At 38.0% G+C, this 17060-nt stretch overlaps 1 protein-coding gene and 1 long non-coding RNA gene across 2 annotated transcripts; both read left to right on the top strand.

Moving 5' to 3' along the window:
• On the top strand, window positions 1-15598 carry LOC133720153 (cationic amino acid transporter 2, vacuolar-like). Its single transcript, XM_062146324.1, has 14 exons — window positions 1-380; window positions 476-677; window positions 770-854; window positions 1353-1493; window positions 1949-2067; window positions 2153-2249; window positions 2349-2521; window positions 2622-2688; window positions 4847-5005; window positions 5361-5634; window positions 6789-6897; window positions 7119-7231; window positions 13535-13610; window positions 15195-15598. The coding sequence occupies exons 1-14, from the start codon at window positions 230-232 to the stop codon at window positions 15349-15351; spliced, it is 1923 nt and encodes a 640-aa protein (XP_062002308.1). The 5' UTR covers window positions 1-229; the 3' UTR covers window positions 15352-15598.
• LOC133720154 (uncharacterized) lies at window positions 2695-3909 on the top strand. The gene is made up of 2 exons (XR_009851714.1): window positions 2695-3083; window positions 3163-3909. It is a non-coding gene; the product is annotated as an uncharacterized LOC133720154 (long non-coding RNA).
• Window positions 15599-17060: the final 1462 nt, after the last annotated feature.

The raw sequence follows: 17060 nt of genomic DNA, 5'->3' as shown, positions 1-17060 counted from the left end.
ATAATCGAAGACAAGCTCTCCACGGAAACAAACAAGCCCAAAGAGAAGAGAAGAGAAGAGGAGAGAAGGGAAAGGGAAAAGTCGTCTCTTTGGGTTGTGTTGCGTAATCTGCCCGCTTTCCCGTTTGGTGCGAAACAATCAAATCAGTTGTGCGGGGGAATAAAAGGGAAGTGCGGGCATAATAGATAGTAAGAATCATAACAAGGGAATAAGGAAGGAGAGGGATTGGATGGGGTTTGATTCGCAGTCGCAACAAGGTGCAAACCAATGGGGTGGTGCTCTTAATAGTCTGATTCGGAGGAAGCAGGTCGATTCCGTTCACCGCAAGGCTCATCATCAATTGGCCAAGGAGTTGACTGTTCCCCATCTCGTTGCAATTGGTCTCTCTCTCTCCCTCTCAATTCTTGCAATTTGTTTTCAATTATGATTGATTATGAGTTACTTACTCTATCAATATGAATATGAATATGAATAGGTGTGGGCTCAACAATCGGAGCAGGAGTGTATATTCTTGTTGGAACAGTTGCCAGAGAGCATTCTGGACCAGCCCTCACTATTTCCTTTCTCATTGCCGGAATCGCCGCCGCCCTTTCCGCCTTTTGTTATGCCGAGCTTGCAAGTCGTTGTCCCTCTGCCGGAAGCGCCTATCACTACACCTACATATGCATTGGAGAAGGGTATTCCTTTCTCATTCCCTTCCTTCTTCTTCTTCTTCTTCTTCTTCTTCTTCTTCTTCTTCTTCATACCAAGTTTGTGATATTATCTGCAGTGTTGCTTGGTTGGTTGGTTGGGCTTTGATTCTCGAATATACCATTGGTGGTTCAGCTGTTGCTCGCGGCATCTCCCCTAATCTGGTACACTTCAATTTCTTGAACTAATCATATATATACATGATCTATATATTTATTATTATTTTTTTTTGGTTACAAGCGGGGCCTAAAAGGCCCAAACAGAATGATCTATATATTTATTGTATATACTTCTTATATTTATTGTCTACTGAATTGGAACTTGCATACTTCAAATTTAACCTAATTATTTATTTCTAATTTTTATTTCAGCGTACTTGAATGTCTTATTATCATATCATGTGCTTTATTTCCTTTATGTATATGAGTAGACATATGGGCAATACTACTGAGATCTTAGAATTTATTGTGAGCAATAAATGCTGGATATCAGCGATTGTAGATGAAAACTGCATGCAATCTGTGTTCCTGTGCTTGAATTGGAATCCCCTTGAGGGTCAAATTTAGTGTTCCTTTTCAAACTTCAAGATTTTACCGCATCCTTTGACACTTCTTTAGTATGTCACTATGTTCTGTATCTTTATATGTGTTTTCTATTTCAAGGCATTACTCTTTGGAGGAGCAGACAGTCTGCCTGTTTTTCTAGCCCGTCAATACATTCCTGCGCTTGATATTATGGTTGACCCATGTGCAGCCATTCTAGTATTTATTGTCACAGGGCTCCTGTGTGTGGGAATCAAGGAGGTACGGATGAATATTTTCTTTTCATTTTGTGTAAAACGATTAATTTGCAAGTGCCAAGTGTCTTTGCGTATTTGTACAATGTAGTTATGTTTCCTTCTTTGATGGAACACCTAGTTAATGAACTATGGGATGTGTATAATACACGAAAAATATGTACGCGTATTATTTTGACATTTTATCAAATAGTTCATTGAAAAGTTCGGCAAAATATTTTGATTTATTAATTTATATTCATTTTTGTTCAATAATATGTGTAAAATACGGTAAAAAAAAACATAAAAAACATGTATAGTATGTGTTTAATACTTTTGGCTTCAAAAGTAAGAAATTTAACAAGTCCCTTTCAATAGTACGAAGTACGGAAGTATTTTTGAAAAAAAAAGGTCAGTATGTGTTTTATACACGTATTATACGGCAAATTACTAACAGAGTCATGGAACACTGAATCTGTGCAGAGTACAGTGGCACAAGGCATTGCGACGATAGCGAATGTATGTGCAATGTTATTTGTCATAGTTGCTGGTACTTATTTGGGATTTAAGACCGGCTGGTCTGGATATCAACTTCCTACTGGGTATTTTGCTTCCCTATATTTGTATTCGCTCTTGTAATTCTAGAGGAAACTTTTCATTATTTCTTCGTTTTCGTCAACATAACAGGTACTTCCCCTTTGGGGTGGATGGTATGCTTGCCGGGTCTGCAACTGTCTTCTTTGCTTACATTGGTTTTGATTCAGTTGCAAGCACTGCTGAAGAGGTAAGTTCATTCTTGTTATGTCATCTGAAATTTGAATCTACAGTACTTTAGAGATGTTTTAACTAGTGTATTAAACTTTTGCTTAATGTATTTCCAAAGGTGAAGAATCCCCAACGAGATTTACCACTGGGTATTGGTGCTGCACTATCTATATGCTGTGCATTGTATATGATGGTTTCCATGGTCATTGTTGGTTTAGTGCCTTATCATGCAATGGATCCTGACACGCCCATCTCTACTGCATTTGCTAGCCATGGGATGCAATGGGCTGCGTAAGTTTAATATTTTTCTGTCATTGCCGTTTCTGTACCTTTTTTTCGGGCAATTAAGTTAAATTTTGTATTGAAGGCCATTTCCTGCCTGTGTTTGAAGCTATATCATTACTGTTGGAGCTGTTACTGCTCTCTGCTCGACATTGATGGGGTCTATTCTTCCGCAGGTATTTAAATTGGAGTTTATGGTTTTGCATTGAAAGTTCCTGAAAAGTCTATCTTGTCCGTATCTTGCTGTTACCTTCTGTTAATTGATTATGTTGTGTATATGATTTGCACACCGAATTTCTGTTAACAGTTGAAATTTTTAATTAAGATTGCTCCGTGATTTGTATATGTTTACCAATTCCCATTTACTCTAAAGGTAAAAGTAATTTATGAACAATAGAGCTAGACCACCTCCCCACCCATTGGTGCATTATGTGCAAGACAGCTTCTGAAAGAATAGACCATAAACTACCTGCTGCTTCACTGTCCAGTGGCCTCACTTTTATGGTCTCAAGTGTTCAGGGAGGCAAATCTTGGGATGACCAGCCTCCTTTAATGTGTTATATAGTGAGAGGTGCGACCTTTTTCTGGTGGGGTTAGTGGCATTGGGGAGATGTGCTAGGAATGGAATATCTTTATTTTATTTTATGTAGGGGTGGATAGGAATAGAAGGGTCTTTGAGCATGCAAAGGGTGAAGAGGTGGAGCATTTAGGGTGAAAGGGTTTGTGTTTGGCATCTTTATGAGATCTGCTTCGGAATTTAGGTAGTATTCTGTATTTATAATCTTGTTGGACTGTAATGCAGCTGTGTAGAAATACTATAGTTTTAGTTCTTTTGTTTGGTTTAGTTCTTAGATGAAGCAGAATAATTGTTTCAGGGTCTTTTGTATTTTTCTCAGTGAACTCCTTGTTCACTCTCTCTAATTTTTCTTAATTTTTTCTCACCAAAAAAAAAAAAAAAAGTGTTCCGGTTTCAAATGAATTTCATTTCTTATGTGTTTGTGTATGTGTGTGTGTGTGGATCGAGATGTGCAATATGTAGTTATTTTGATGGAAAGTTGTTTGGCATGGTCTTCCTTGAAAAGCGTACTTTAAGTACTAGCCTGTTTCTTCTTCGTATGATTTCCTTTCCCCATGTTCTATACGTGCTTTCTGATCGTCCTTTTTACTGGTCTTTGTATAGAGATTGGGGTCTCTCACAGACATCTTGGGTTATCGTTTATGTTAGAGAGATTTCCTCTCAGCATTCACAACTGATTTAGTAACTGATGTAACAGTTTTGATATTCTGCATCTATAGTCTTTAATGCTCTATATAGACTTTTGTAATTATAGCTTCTGTATAGCCTATATATCTGTACATTGTAAACACAATTGAATCAATGAAAACCAATTTCTACAGTTTATTCTAGCCTAGTAATGAATTTGAGTTCTGAAGGCTATAGTCTATAGCTTATTGTTGGTGTAGAACAAAGCAATGGTTGTGTGAGTGTAGTTGTGGTGGCTAGGAAAGATAGAAAGCTTAAGAAAGAGAGTGTATTTAGAAGACAGATGATATAAAGCTGCTGTAAGTTTAGAGAAGTTGGGGAATAGAGAACAAGGGCAGGAGAAAAAAGAGAACAAGGTAGGAGGAGATACCCCAAGGCACCAAGCCTTCAACAACACTCATTTTTTTTATTCGCTCAACTCTTTTGGCTTACAAAAGATACCCTTTAGGCTCCAGAATAAATCTCTCTTAGATTCATAGAACAGCAAAAGACTTGTTAAAACAAGAAATTATGTAGAACACCAAAGAGATCAATTGCATCCTATATACAGTTTTACAACTTGGTCTTATAGGTAATTCACCAGATATTTAAATTTTCAGAATTAGATTGAGTTTAATTGACAAGTTCATAGATCCTTTTTCCCTGTTCTGCGTAATTTAAATCTGTATAATAAGTTAATAACATTTACCTAGATCACCTCATATGGTCCTTAAGAAATTCGGATGCTGTGTTCATGCATTCATGCTTCAGCTACTGAAATTGAGCCAGCAGTATTTCAAAAATTCAAGTTATTTGAACGGTTACCATGGAAAAGCACTTTATCTACTTTACACTCTTTTAATTTTCCAATTGATGGATATGCATTCTACCTTCTATATTTTTCTTGTTATCATGTTCCTTTTATCTCTTCCTTTTCAAGATCTACCAAGTATGGTCTTAGCTGCTTTGTTTGTTTATTACCATGAGTTCCTATTACTTCTACCACCAAGTAAGATACTTTCTTTTGATCTTTTCTATCTATTTTGATTTTGTTGGATTTATAAGGATTTTTTTTTCTTTCTCTTTGTTAGCCGCGAATTCTGATGGCAATGGCTAGAGATGGATTGCTGCCGCCATTTTTCTCGGAGATTAATAAAAGCACTCAGGTCCCTGTCAAGAGTACAATAGCAACTGGGATTGGTGCTGCAATCTTGGCATTCTTCATGGATGTTTCACAGTTAGCAGGAATGGTAAGTTTAAGTTCAGGAAAAATCTGGTATTGTTGTTGATAAGTGGATTACTTGTTAGGCCTTTGGTATGCTAAGAACGCATGGAAGTATTCTCCATGTCAAATGCTATAATTATGGTTACTAGCCATGCCATTAACTTTGTAATGCTTTTCAATAGCCTGGAGTTATATAATTTAATATCTTTCCCACTTTTATTCCTGAAAGGAGTTTTTTGTTTGGATCACGATAATGACTATGGAGATGGAAATTCAACTGTTTTACTCTTTTTTATGCTGGCACATTCCCTTTGCTCTGTATTTTTAATTAAAACAATGTGTGATATGGAAACTGACATGTAGTTGCTTATTTTGTGTAGGTTAGTGTGGGTACACTTGTTGCATTCACTATGGTAGCAATATGTGTACTTATACTCAGATATGTCCCACCGGATGAGGTGCCTTTGCCTGCATCTCTGCAGGATTCCATTGATTCAGTCTCCTCGCGGCATGGTAGTAATTCTCAAGATATCAGTGGGGATGATCCTAAGGGTAGTGTTGGGTCTTCCAAAGATAGTTCTAAACCTCTACTTGACAAAGTGGATATCTTGGTTGAACTTCCTCTGATTGAAAAGCAACTACCCCTTGTTAACTGTAAGTTCCTTTTTTGTATAGTTATTTATTCTATTATCTTCTAAGAAACACCATCCATTGGAAGACAAAAGGAACAGAAGCTGTGGACTTTGTTCACAGTGGAAAAGACAAGGATAAAAAAGACAACTGCAGCAAAACAAGCAGGAACAAATAAAACATCAGCATAACAAGACTAGCCTAAAAATTAAAACTGAGCTACAGCAGCCTTCCAGTCTTGCATAATAGAAAGAGAGGGTGTAGTTACTGAATCAATTGGAAATGGAAGCCCATGAGGATGATAAGAACTGTCACTCTCCCAAAGCTCATCGAACCCCACTCCTTTTTAGTCATCAAAAATCCTTTATTCCTTTCCGTCCATAATACCAAAATCATACCCAACACGAAGTAACCCCACAAAACTTTGACCATCTAACTTTTACCAAAAGCAGAAAGATGTTAACTGTAAGTTCCTTATTCTTCTCACCTGATTATTTTCAACCACTGCAATGTAGGAAGGTAATGTGTACTATATATCTAGATATTGATGCAGAGACACAGACACATGGTCAGGCCTACATGCAATCCCTTAAATTGCAGACTTTGAGGGAACCTTTTTGGAAAGGCCCTTGTAAATCTCTGTATATATAAAGGGAGCTTCAAGAGAGGATGTCCTCCTTTAAAATTCCTTTAAAAAAAGGGAGGATGTCTTTGTTAGTTAATGTAACTCGTAAAGGAGAGATTCTGCATGTCATTAAGAGAGGATGACAACAGACTTGTAGACGAAGAAAGTGACGGCTAGCTTAGCATCTAGCTAAAGTTTAAAGAATAAACATATAACTCATTTGAGGAAACCCGAAACCGTAACCGACAACATCTGTAAACAGAGTAAAAGACAGTAATACCCTTAATGAACTTAAAACTAAAGCTACTTCTATGAACACTACATCCACATTCACATCCCTTTAGACTCGTGATGCGAGTCTGGAGAGCAAAGAGAAGTTGTCAAGGAGAAGAAATCTCCAATTTGAGAAGTTTTACTTTTGAAAGGCCTAAAAACTATGTACTACAATCTACAAAAGTTATATCTTTTTATTTTTTGGGGGAAACTAACTGATGTTTGAGAAGTTCTGCTCTACTTTCCTGCTTATTCACTATGTATATATGATTTATTGCAGACACACTAAGTGAAGATAACAGGCGAAAAATTGCTGGCTGGACCATAATGTTCACATGTGTAGGGGTGTTTCTCCTGACATATTCAGCTTCAAGTTTGGGCCTCCCCAGGTGGGCTGATTTTGGTGCCCAGGCTTGGTTCTGACAGATATTTTTTTTGTTATTATATTCAAATAGCTTGTCATTACTTCTGTGTAGAATTGGTTGCCAAGATATTGTTTTAAATTTATTATTTTAAATGTTAATTTATCTTTCTGCCTACATATTTTGTGATTTCTTTCATTAATCCAGTAATTTTTTTATATTTATTTCATTTTAAATTTCCTTTTCAGCTTTCTTCGCTATGCAGTATGTGGAGCTGGTGGTATCCTTGTTCTATTTGGTCTGATTGTGCTGACTTGTATAGATCAAGATGATGCACGGCACAGCTTTGGGCACACAGGAGGTGGGTGCATTGTTAAACCATCTCCTTTAACTCACAATAGTCAACTACAGTTCTACATGTTTACATGCCCTAATTGTAGGATTCTAGTTTCTCTACTATAATGACTTAGACTAGGATCTAAACTCTGTTAAACCATCTCCTTTAACTCACAATAGTCAACTACAGTTCTACCTGCTTACATACCCTAATTGTAGGATTCTAGTTTCTCTACTATAATGACTTAGACTAGGATCTAAACTCCGTGATTGTAGTTGTAGCTTTGTCTATTCGGTATAGGGGGTGACCTTGTGTGAAGAATACGTGTATAGTCATAATTTATGACATAGTAATTTAATTTTGTAAGGTTAATTCTAAAGCTAAATGCTACAGTTCCGAAAAACTGAGTATTGTGTAAGCCCCCTTTAGGATCGTTGTGTTTTACTAAAGCAAAATCAGACATAGATGAACTGAAAACAGAAACAACACAGCAGATTTTAGAGTGGTTCAGCCAAAACTTTAGCCTACGTCCACTTCGTGATCTCTCTTGAGAGATTCACTAGCACTATGAAGAATTTAGGTGTTTACAAGTGCTTATTGCAGATCCCTCAAACCCCTCAGACTAGTTCTTATCTCTCTATCACCTTGACTCTCAGTTTTCTGCACTTTCTGTCTTCTATGTCAGAAAACTGACTGCAGCTCCTATTTATAGGGCATAGAGGCTGCTGATACAACATGGGATTAGGATTCCTAACCCTAATAGACTAAGCTTTTAATACAAATCCTAATAGAACTTGAAAGACTAACTTTCCTAGAACTTATAGAAAAGCTGCGCGCAAACCTCTTTCCTTTCTAGACTTGGATTTGAATTCTGCATCCTAATTTTCAGATTGTATCAATGAGCCAAAAACACAACAATCTCCACCTTGGTGAGTTGATACCAAAAACGATTGCTGCAACCTTCAGGATGTCTTGAACTTCTTGAAGTAATCCCGAACAAACCTTCAAGAACCCTCACCTTGGCAAGACTCTTCTTGCCTCAACGCACCTCAAGTGAGGAGGTGCTCCACCACAACTCAACATGTTGTGACACTGAGCAAGTTCAAGCAATGCTTGAACTTCTCTACAGCAACGGGCTTGGTAAGACAATCTGCAGCATTGTCATTTGTGTGAACCTTCTCCACAAAGATATTTCCAGATTCTACCCAATCTCTGATCCTATGATAGCGAACATCAATGTGTTTCGTCCTTGCATGAAACACCTGATTCTTTGCCAAATGAATGGCACTTTGACTGTCACACTTCACTACCACGCCTTCTTGGTGAATTCCAAATTCACTTGCTAGCCCATTCAACCAAATAGCTTCCTTTGAAGCTTCCGTTAATGCCATATATTCTGCCTCAGTAGTAGATAGGGCTGTGACTGCTTGAAGGGTTGCTTTCCAGCTCACAGGTCCTCCTCCACAAGTAAAAACATAACCTGTTGTAGACCTCCTTCTATCTAAGTCTCCTGCATAATCTGCGTCAACAAAACTAGCCACGCATGCTACTTCTTGTTTTCTCTCAAACATGATTCCAAGCTGCCTAGTCCCTTTTAAATACCTCAAAATCCACTTCACTTCTTCCCAGTGGGGCTTACCCGGATTTGACATGTACTTAGAGACAACGCTCAATGCTTGAGCTAAATCTGGTCTTGTGCAAATCATCGCATACATGAGACACCCTACTGCACTTGCATATGGAACATCCTTCATCGCATCAATCTCTTTTTGACTTGATGGCCTTTGCTTTGCACTTAACTGATAATGTGCAGCTAATGGGATAGAAACAACCTTAGCTCCATCCATGTTGAAGCGTTCAAGTACCCTCAGAATGTACTTTTCTTGTGACAACCAAATTTTACCAGCTTTTCTATCCCGCCTTATTTCAATTCCAAGGATCTTTTGTGCAGCTCCTAGATCCTTCATGTCGAATTCAGCTCCCAATTTCTTCTTAAGCTCTTGAATTTTCGACATATCCTTGCATGCAATTAGCATGTCATCTACATACAAAAGTAGTAGAATAATCTCCCCATCTTTAAATACATGGTAGTAAAAGCAGTAGTCATATAGACACATTGTGTAGCCTATTTTCAGCATGTATGTGTCGAAGCGTTTATACCATTGCCTCGGTGATTGCTTAAGTCCATATAGGGACTTATTTAACCGACAAACCAGATCCTCTTTTCCTGTTTCGACAAAACCCTCCGGCTGCGACATATAAATGTCTTCTTCGAGGTCCCCATGAAGAAACGCAGTTTTCACATCCATCTGCTCAATCTCCATATCATACTGAGCTGCTATAGACAACAATAACCGAATTGAAGTGTGTTTGACGACCGGAGAGAAAATCTCGTCATAATCCACTCCCTCTTTCTGCGAATACCCTTTCGCCACCAAACGTGCTTTGTACTTTATGGCATCAGCATCATGTATTCCTTCTTTCTTCCTAAACACCCACTTGCAGCCAACAAGTTTTCTTTCTTTGGGTTTAGTAACCAACTCCCACACGGAATTCTTATGCAAAGATTCCATCTCTTCTATCATAGCACCAATCCAACCTGCCTGTTCTTCGCTTTCTATGGCATCTTGATAAGTAGTTGGATCTCCTTGACTTATACTCAGAGCATGACTCACATCTTCTTCCGGTTCGAACCCAAACCTATGTATCTTTCTTGGATTCCTCTTAGGTTTGTCAAGTGCTATGCTTCTTTTAAATGACTCAGGTGCTTGTGGGATAGGGGAATTTCGACCCCTCTGTGGGGATTGCTCCACCTGAGCCCTAACTGGTGACTGTTGTTGCTGCTCTGTTTCTTCAATAGCTCCTTGATCATTCCCTACTTGCTCAATTTGCTCCACCTGAACTTGGGAATCTTCATCTGATGGTTTAGCTAATGAAATCTTGATTGCTTCTTCTTCAACAACAGCCATCTTCTCCTTCTTGCTATTAACCTCCTCATTCAATGGCATAGTCTTCTCATCAAAGATTACATCCCTGCTGATCACCCTTTTGTCGTTGACTATATCCCACAACTTATAACCTTTCACCCCTTTCTCAAAGCCGATGAACAAGCACTCATGGGACTTAGGTTTCAGTTTGGTTCTTTCATCGCTGGGAATATGTGCATAAACACTGCAACCAAACACTCTCAAGTTGGAATAATCAACTGGCTTTCCCACAACTGGCTTTTGTCGTTGACTATATCCCACAACTTATAACCTTTCACCCCTTTCTCAAAGCCGATGAACAAGCACTCATGGGACTTAGGTTTCAGTTTGGTTCTTTCATCGCTGGGAATATGTGCATAAGCACTGCAACCAAACACTCTCAAGTTGGAATAATCAACTGGCTTTCCATACCATACCTCCTCTGCACACTTGAAGTTAATAGCCCTAGAAGGTGATCGATTAACCAAATAACATGCATGATTAACCGCTTCTGCCCAAAAAGTTTCAGGCAACCCCGCATGAAGTCTCGTGCTTCTTTCTGTCTCCATGAGAGTTCTGTTCATCCTTTCTACAACACCGTTTTGTTGAGGAGTCTTCTTAACAGTAAAGTGTCTTGTGATGCCTGCATCTTTGCATAGCTGTAAGAACTGATTATCTCTATATTCACCTCCATTGTCGCTTCTCAAACACTTGATTTTTCTGCCTGTTTGGTTTTCAACTTCAGCTTTCTACTCCTTGAACTTAGTGAAAACCTGGTCTTTAGTTTTCATAAAGTACACCCAAACCTTCCTCGAAAAATCATCTATGAAAGAGACAAAATATCTGGCTCCACCCTTTGATTTTGTTGGTGTAGGCCCCCAAACATCTGTGTGAATATAGTCCAATACTCCTTTGGATTTGTTCTCACTGCTGCCCACATTGAACGTCACATTGGTCTGCTTTCCGAGTGTGCAATACTTGCAAAATTCAAGTTTGCAGCTCATTACACCTTCCAGCTGATCCCTTTTGTGTAATTCTTGCAACCCTCTCTGACTCATGTGCCCTAGCCGTTTATGCCAAAGCTCAGTCTTGTCTTCCTCCGTACAAACTGCAGCTCCACCTACCACCGTAGAACCCGTAAGTTTATACATGTTATCTGGTTGCATCACACTCCTCATGTAGACCATTTGTCCCTTTCCTACCTTGAGCTGTCCTTTTTCAGATTTATACCAAAATCCACCCCTATCCAAAGTGCTCAATGAAATCAGATTTCTGCTCAATTTTGGGACATGTCTGATGTTTCCCAGCGTTCGGACAATTCCATCATGCATCTTGATCTTTACTGTTCCGATTCCCATAATCCTACAAGGTGAATCATCTCCCATCAACACTTCCCCGGTGTTCCTCTCTTCATATGTGTCGTACCAATCTCTGTGTGCACACATATGAAATGTGCAGGCTGTATCCAAGGTCCAATATTTAAGAGCATTGGAGCTGGTTATTACTGCAAGAAGTTCTCCATCGTCACTATAATTTCCAGCAACGACATTGGCTGAGTTGGAGCTTTCTCCTAACATCTGCGCCTTTTTCTTCTTCCATTGTTTGCAATTCCTCTTCCAGTGGTCGAGTGAACCACATTCGGAGCAACCATTCTTCTTTTCTTTGCCTTTTCCCTTGGATTTTGACCTGCCTCTTTCTTCAAATCCACCACCTCTATTCCTGGACCTTCCTCTCTCCTTGCCTCTGACATAAAGACCCCGTGCTTGAGAACTTTCTTCATCTTTGTCCATTTTGACATATGATTCCAAGTTCTCACACACTTTCGAAAGTGTGATAGTATCTTTGAATATCATGGTGGTTTTGAAGTGTTTGAATGAAGGTGGAAGCGAATGAAGTAACATGACAGCCGTGTCTTCGTCATCCATCTTTGCTCCAACCTTCTTCAAGTTTGATATGCAATTCTGAAAATTGCATATGTGATCGTTAAGATCATCCCCTTCCTCCATCTTGAGGCCAAAGAGCTGTTCCTTCAAGAGTAGCTTGCTGCTGATAGTTTTACCCCTGTAGACGCTTTCAAGCTTCTCCCATGCTTCCTTTGCAGTCATATTCTCACCAATATGAAGCAAGACATTATCAGCAAGATGCAGCTCAATGGAGCTCTTTGCTTTCTTATTCTTCTTCGTATAATCTGCTTCAGTCATTGTTGCAGGCTTATCTCCAATTGCCTCATCAACCTCTTGCTGAACCAGAACGTTCTTCATCTTCCTTTGCCAAAGCGTGAAGTTGTCCTTGCCATTAAAGGGCTTAATGGACGGTTTCACATCTCCTGCTTCGACAATGATTTTGCTGTTCACCATCGCAAAACACCTTGAGCCTAAGCTCTGATACCACTTATTGTGTAAGCCCCCTTTAGGATCGTTGTGTTTTACTAAAGCAAAATCAGAAATAGATGAACTGAAAACAGAAACAACACAGCAGATTTTAGAGTGGTTCAGCCAAAACTTTAGCCTACGTCCACTTCGTGATCTCTCTTGAGAGATTCACTAGCACTATGAAGAATTTAGGTGTTTACAAGTGCTTATTGCAGATCCCTCAAACCCCTCAGACTAGTTTTTATCTCTCTATCACCTTGACTCTCAGTTTTCTGCACTTTCTGTCTTCTATATCAGAAAACTGACTGCAGCTCCTATTTATAGGGCATAGAGGCTGCTGATACAACATGGGATTAGGATTCCTAACCCTAATAGACTAAGCTTTTAATACAAATCCTAATAGAACTTGAAAACTGACTTTCCTAGAACTTATAGAAAAGCTGCGCGCAAACCTCTTTCCTTTCTAGACTTGGATTTGAATTCTGCATCCTAATTTTCAGATTGTATCAATGAGCCAAAAAACACAACACTGAGCTCAAGCCAAGCCTTAAATAGAGATCTTACAGCCTACTATAACAAACTCTGACTTTCCCACAATTTTGAAAAGATTCCCATCACAGCCATATCTGCATGCAGTGAACCACCTTAAAGAACAGTTCTGTATGTATATAGCGGCATAGTCCTTACTTCAGTTGGCAGCCTTTTAAGAACAAAATATTACTTGATGCTAGTTATCCAAACCTTGTTACCGTTAACTGAACCCCTGATGCTAATATATTACAATTTGATCATATTTGAAGTGACTGAACTATTGACGGTACTAAGAAAAAAAAAAAAAAAAAAACTTAGTTCTTCATGTCATGTTTGGTTAGTTTGAGTAGACTTTCTAAGCTACTGTGGCTAGTTTGGGTTAAGTTGTTATGTTACACTGGATTGAGGTAACTACCATTTGAGTTTTCCATAACAGTGGTATATTGATTTTCTTTCAGGTTTCATATGCCCATTTGTTCCATTGCTTCCAATCATCTGTATTCTCATCAACGTCTACTTACTCATCAATCTTGGGTAAGTATCCCATTAAAGAGGTTTAATACTGTTATTTGCATTATCATTTTCCTTTCTACTTGATTTTCACTATTATGAATCTGTTTTATCCTTTGATAGTTGAGAAATGCTCTAAAATTCAATGTTCAATATAGTTGAGAATTTTTAATATTGGTATTGTTTTCTTATTAATCAAACATATATTCTGTCTTTTTTCTTTTTTCTTTTTTTTTCTTCTATTCCCAAAGTGATTTTTTTTTACTTGTAGTCATGCTTTCATTTATTGTCAAGCAGCTTTGTGGAAAACTATCGTGGAAATTGCAGCTAACTCGATCTTGTTTTAGTGTTAATGCGCTATAGTTTTTTATCATTAATAAATGGTCGTTCTATTCGGATCTGCCAAGCTAACAGTTGGACCCCCTCAATTTTTTGTACAATTTTAAATTCAGCTTTACCCTACAAGTATTTTTAAAAAGAAAAACACCGTTTCAAAAAAAAAAAAAAAAATCTCAGACTCCTTTGATCGTACTAGCTGCACAACCGCACTGTAGTTTTTGGTATATTAAGTCATTTCCTCTGTTAAATGAGGACAGTCCTTTTTATGGTGATTTGAAACAAAAGCAGTTCAATTTTTGACAACTAGTCAAGCACATATCAATGGCTTGGAAAGTTTTTTTTTTTTTTTTTTTTTAAATTAGTTGAGTTCTTGGAGAGACGAATAGTCTCATGAAGGTACTCACAACATTGCTTTTATTAGAACGGTTTGTTTTCAACAAGGTTTTCTTTTGTGATCATGTAATTTAAAAAGAGGTTCATTCTAGAAGGGAATGATTATCTGTAATGAAATATTGAGAATAAAATATAAAAGGTAATTGACAGATTATTTTCTTGAGGATGGAGGATTTTGCTGTGTAGTGATCTGATCTTGAGAAGAAAAGATAAAGATAAAAGGTGAGTGACCAATTGTTGTCTTGATGATAAAGGATTCTTCTGTCTCAACACTGACTCCCCTTTGCCAGTCACTCTCCGCCATCAACTTCTCCCATTTCTCCACGTCACCCGCATTGAAACTTCTTCTCTAGCAATGCTCGGTTTTTATCTTCTCTCAGTTCACACACAAATTAGGGTGTAATAATAAATAGGGTTTCAGAAAGGGCTCGCTGCGGCCTCAGTAAAGCCGAACAAGTTATTCGCAATTACAAGATAGAGGTAGAGCTGTGGATATCGATAGGGACAGCAACGACAATGAGGTTGAAGAAGAGAAAGCCGGTGAAGAAATGAGTTTTTGGTTGTAGGCCGGTAGGTGGGAAAGATAGAGGGTTCAAATTGGAAGTTTGGGTAATAGAAAAAAATGAAGGGAGGTCCAATTGCTAAATTGAGAAGTTTGAATAGAACCACCACCATTTACTGAAACAACAATACATGCAGTTCTTTGCAATGATATATCATATTGATTTTCCTGTTGACTTGAAGAGAAGTATGGAAGACAGTTAATTCCAGTTGTCTTTCATGCTCTGTTGACCAACTCGTTACTGTCTGTAATCTTCTTAGAAAAATTTTCTTTTCCAGACATCTAATGCAATTAATTAATTATCTCATTTTCAGAGGTGACACCTGGGCTCGTGTTGCTGTATGGCTGATAATAGGAGTGTTGGTTTATGTATTTTATGGCCGAACTCACAGCTCACTGCAAGATGCAGTTTACGTGCCAGCAGCCCATGCCAATGAAATTTTCCGCAGCTCAGAAAATTATGTTGCTTGACTTTGTACAAAAAATGCATTTGGGTCTCAAGTTATTGGTTTGTACATTAATTTGTTTCTCCTTTGTACTATTTATGTTAGCAAGGACCCAAATTTGCACTTTGTATAATAGGGTTATTGGTTGATGGCGAATATGTTCCTGCGATGTAAATAATTTGCAATCAATATAACATTTCTACTTTCCTTTCTTAGGAAACCTATGAATTTTATGCTTGCTGCTGTTGAATATTGTTTCGAATTACCATGAATTTTAGGCCTAATGACGTGTAAGGTCACTTTTATTAATTTTATTATTCTCTAGGTTACTTGATTTTTTTATCCTTCAAAAAGTCATCAAAATATAAGAAAGAAATATCAATATTTACAACAATGATAAATTATTTTCATATCACAGTGGAGACTTTTGCTCTTCTAGGGTATTGCCTCGCCGTAAAACTGTCAGAGTTACTTTTGGGGATCGTAGGCCGCAAGGGTCGCCGGTTCCGGCACCATCCCCGTTTGAGGTCTTGGGTTGGCCTCGGCCTCCTTCTCACCTTCCTCTTATCATATTAGGTTGGGGGCTTTTTCTGCAGTTTGTCGAGGGTTTGACGGTGATATTCCTGGCGGTGCGGGGTCGATGCTGTTCTTTGTGCCAGTTGGTATGGACTTTGGAGTAGGGGTCGTCAACGGGCCGGGCCGGGCCGGGCTTTATTAAAAATAGACGGATCCAGGCCCGTCCATATAAAGCGGGTTTAGCGGGCTTTTTCGGGCCGGGCCGGGCTTGGCCTTGCGGCCTTTTTTGGGCCGGGCCTTGCGGGCTTTATGTATAAATAAATATTTAAAGACACAAATATATATTTTTTTAATCAAGCTTTGGAAATTCATTGGATAATGATCAAATACAATCAAAGATAACATATCTATAATTCTATATTGTACCAAAAAAAAATCTTTATTTATATATAGATACTAATTTATTGATAAATAAATTTTTAAAGGCACTAATTTTTTATAAATCTATATTTATACATCATACACTCCAAAGAGCAACATATAGCAATTCAAAGAAAATGAGAAAACTGACCGTTGGATGTGATTATTACAATAAAATAAGAGTGTGGTTAAAAATTTAGTCAATTTCACCATAGTTTCAAACCCGATCGGATTGGTCAACTGTAGTCACTTGCATGTTTTCTTGGTTGACCGATGGCGTGATGAACGCAAAACTTGCTTATTTTTTTACATAACGTTTGTAAATATTTCATCGATGGATGTGTGTGGACATAAGATAAAAATTTCAATTTTTAATTACAAATACGTTGGCCTATACTAATTTGTCTCCTAAAGTTGTATGACTTATACATTGCATTTAAATTGTTGAGGTCCATTCTAAAACAACCGTGAAGTGGAAGATGAATTTGGAGAAACCAACCGCTCGATTGAGAGATTGTAATATTTTATGGTGGTTGTAAAAAATCTAGCCAATTTGGTTATCGTTTCGAATTCGATCAACTAGGTCAAACGTAGTTACTCTTATAAACCTATATTTATATATCATACACTCCAAAGAGCAACCCCTATCAATTCAAAGAAAATGAAAAAACCGACCGTTGGATGAGTTTATTACAATAAATTATGAGTGTGATAAAAAATTGAGTTAATTACTGGTTACTCCTTATAGTTATAGGGTTTCGTCGTTTCAGTCCCTGACCTTCGAATTTCACCTAAAAA

The sequence above is a fragment of the Rosa rugosa genome, chromosome 7 (genome assembly GCF_958449725.1).
Source record: "Rosa rugosa chromosome 7, drRosRugo1.1, whole genome shotgun sequence".
Taxonomy (NCBI): Eukaryota; Viridiplantae; Streptophyta; class Magnoliopsida; order Rosales; family Rosaceae; genus Rosa; species Rosa rugosa.
The sequence above is the reverse complement of the archived record's forward strand: the minus strand, read 5'-3'. Positions and strand labels throughout refer to the sequence as shown.